Source organism: Helobdella robusta (assembly GCF_000326865.2).
Source record: "Helobdella robusta unplaced genomic scaffold HELROscaffold_118, whole genome shotgun sequence".
Taxonomy (NCBI): Eukaryota; Metazoa; Annelida; class Clitellata; order Rhynchobdellida; family Glossiphoniidae; genus Helobdella; species Helobdella robusta.
This window is the reverse complement of record NW_008703654.1, coordinates 58,903-61,402: the sequence shown is the minus strand read 5'-3', so window position 1 is coordinate 61,402 and position 2,500 is coordinate 58,903. Positions and strand designations below refer to the sequence as shown.

The 2,500-nt window shown below is 41.2% G+C and overlaps 1 protein-coding gene across 1 annotated transcript in view; it reads right to left on the bottom strand.

Moving 5' to 3' along the window:
* The window catches only part of HELRODRAFT_194964 (hypothetical protein), a 10,076-nt gene that overhangs the window by 1,436 nt on the left and 6,140 nt on the right, over positions 1-2,500 (bottom strand). Inside the window, exon 2 of the mRNA XM_009013345.1 lies at positions 1-2,444. This exon is cut by the window's left edge and continues 1,436 nt beyond it. Coding sequence (XP_009011593.1) covers positions 1-2,444 — 2,444 coding nt within the window. The remainder of the gene's footprint in view (positions 2,445-2,500) is intronic.

The window sequence follows — 2,500 nt, the reverse complement described above, 5'->3', positions numbered from 1 at the left end:
TCAGAGATGTACCTGTCAATGTCCTCGGAATGTTCTTCGTAATATCTGACCAATCGTTCGTCTGCTCGTTTGTTTCTCATTTCCTGTTCCTCCATCTCTCTCTGTTGTTCTTCTCTCTGCTGTCGTTCACGCTTCTCGGCCTCCTCCTGCAGCTGCTGCTTCAATTTCAACTCGTCTGCAAGCCTCTCTAAATAATCTGATTTTTTAACTTTTTTGTTAGGTGTTATTTGCTTTTTACAAGTTGCAGTATCCGTGTTGGATTCTAGTGAATCATATTTTCGCTTGCTGACAGGACTGGACTCACTGCTGGTCACTTGAATCTCCTTCCTAACTCCGCTCTGGATGCTGTTAACCTGGAAATCAATGCTAATTCTATTAACATCATTACTTGCAGCTGTCGTTGTCGCTTTTGCTACTGTCAGTGGTGGCTGGTTGGAGAGTTTCAAGGCGCCATTGGCCTGCAGTTTCAGGCATATCTTTGAAAGTTTACTCGACTTCTCTTGGAATGCTTTAGAGTTTAGCCTATCGACTATGTTGCTATTATTTGAGATGTTGCCAATTGGAGAGATGAGGCCATTGCTGGTGGAGGTAAAGCCGGTCAGAGCGCTTGGTAGGTATGTGACAACATTCAGAGAACCGACTGATACACTCTCTTTCATAGTGAAACAATTACTTTGAATAAGATCAGTGGGCGGCAGATCGACAATCGTAACATCATCGACCTCTTCATCCTGGCTATTCTCATCTTTTTTGCTGCTAAGTTCAACGTTATCGTCGCTAACTTCTTTAAAACTTCTAACAAACTTAGGAGGTGGGCACATGCTAATGGCCACTGAACTAGTAGCAACACTAGCGACGGCGGAGCTGGTTGTGGGAGGGGCTACAACTTGATTGGCGGGTGAATCATCCGGACTAGAAGAGTGAATGGTCGTACAGTTATATAGAGGCGTTTGAACGAGAGATTGCAAGTGAAGATGGTTATTGTTAGTTGAAGAGCTGAATAAAAATGGTGGTGGGGAAAGAGAAAATGACGAATGATGTAAACATCGATTAGGGAATCTGGAACCCGCAGTAAAATTCTGATCAATATAATCATTAACAATGGTAGCACTGTTCTGATGATGGAAATTATTATTATTACTGTAGCTAAAAGTGGACTTAAAATTAACATTTCCCTGACTAGAGTTATAGATAGAGATGCCAGATGTAAACGATGTTGATGATATGAATGATGAAAATGATGACGTTTCGGATAGAGTAAACGACGAAGAAGATGATAACGATGAAGATGACGACGAAGATGATGATGACGATGATGGTGGTGTCGGAGTAAAAACATTAGCAGATGACGTTTGTATTGACGGCGGTGTTGACAACACAGTGGACAAAAATGTCGTTGATGACGCCATAGATGATGACGACGACGACGATGATGACGCGTTTTTATTACTATTATCATTACTGCAAGGGTGGTAGTAATTTTGTACCTTTTGACTATCGTACGGTGGCGTCATCATCATCATCATCGCCGTCGTGGATGAAGACGACGACGATAAAGGATCAAATGAAATGAATGATTTTGCAGCTGTTTTTTGAAGTGAAGATGATGTCACAGATGATGATGATAATGACGTCACAGATGACGATAAGGATGAGTCAGTTTGGCACTTTTTCTTAAACTTTTTATTGCCCTTACCTCTACTTGCATTACTCTCTTTAACAGTGCAATCAGTATTAACAACAAGACCACTATCATCATTATGAATCTTATCATCACTATTATCATTATTATTATTCTCAGTGATCAAAGCCTTCCTACTGTTATTCCTTTTCTCACTCATTTTTTCGTTCTTTCGTTCGTTCAACTTACCCTTCGCCTCCACTTTTGGTGGTTCTCTTTTCCTCAAACACCTCGTTGTTGTTGTGCTTCTGCTATCATTGTCATTGTTGTTGTCACCAAAATTACTGCTGCTGCTGTTGTTGTTGCTGTCACTTTTCAGTCTGTTGTTGTTGTTGTTGTTGTTGTTGAGGCAGTCTAAATCAAGTTCCAGACCTTCAAATTTTAATCTTCTCTTTTTCGGTAGTGGGGTGATGTCAGTGGAAGCGGCAGAAGCTGCTGTCGTTTCAGTAGAAGTAGTAGCAGTAGTAGCAGTTGAGTTGTCGTAAGTGGATGTAGCCACGGAAGGTTTTACCTCTTTGGGAATGCTTTTCCTTGACGACGGAGAACCATTGTCGATGTCTTTGTTGTTGCTGCCCTTGCAACTATTGTTGCTGGTAGCCTGTTTGATGGTGTTGTTGTTGTCGTTTGTTGTCCTTTTAAGGTGTATTTCTTGCTGATGCTTAGATTGTTGTGGCTGTTGTTGCAATGAATCAGCTGTTTCATTCCTTTCCAGCTTAGGCATATCACCATACTCGTCTTCGGACACGAAGCAACTGCCACTGGTCTTCTTGTTAATGTAACTATGACTACTACAATTGATGTTATTGTTTAAGTCACTGT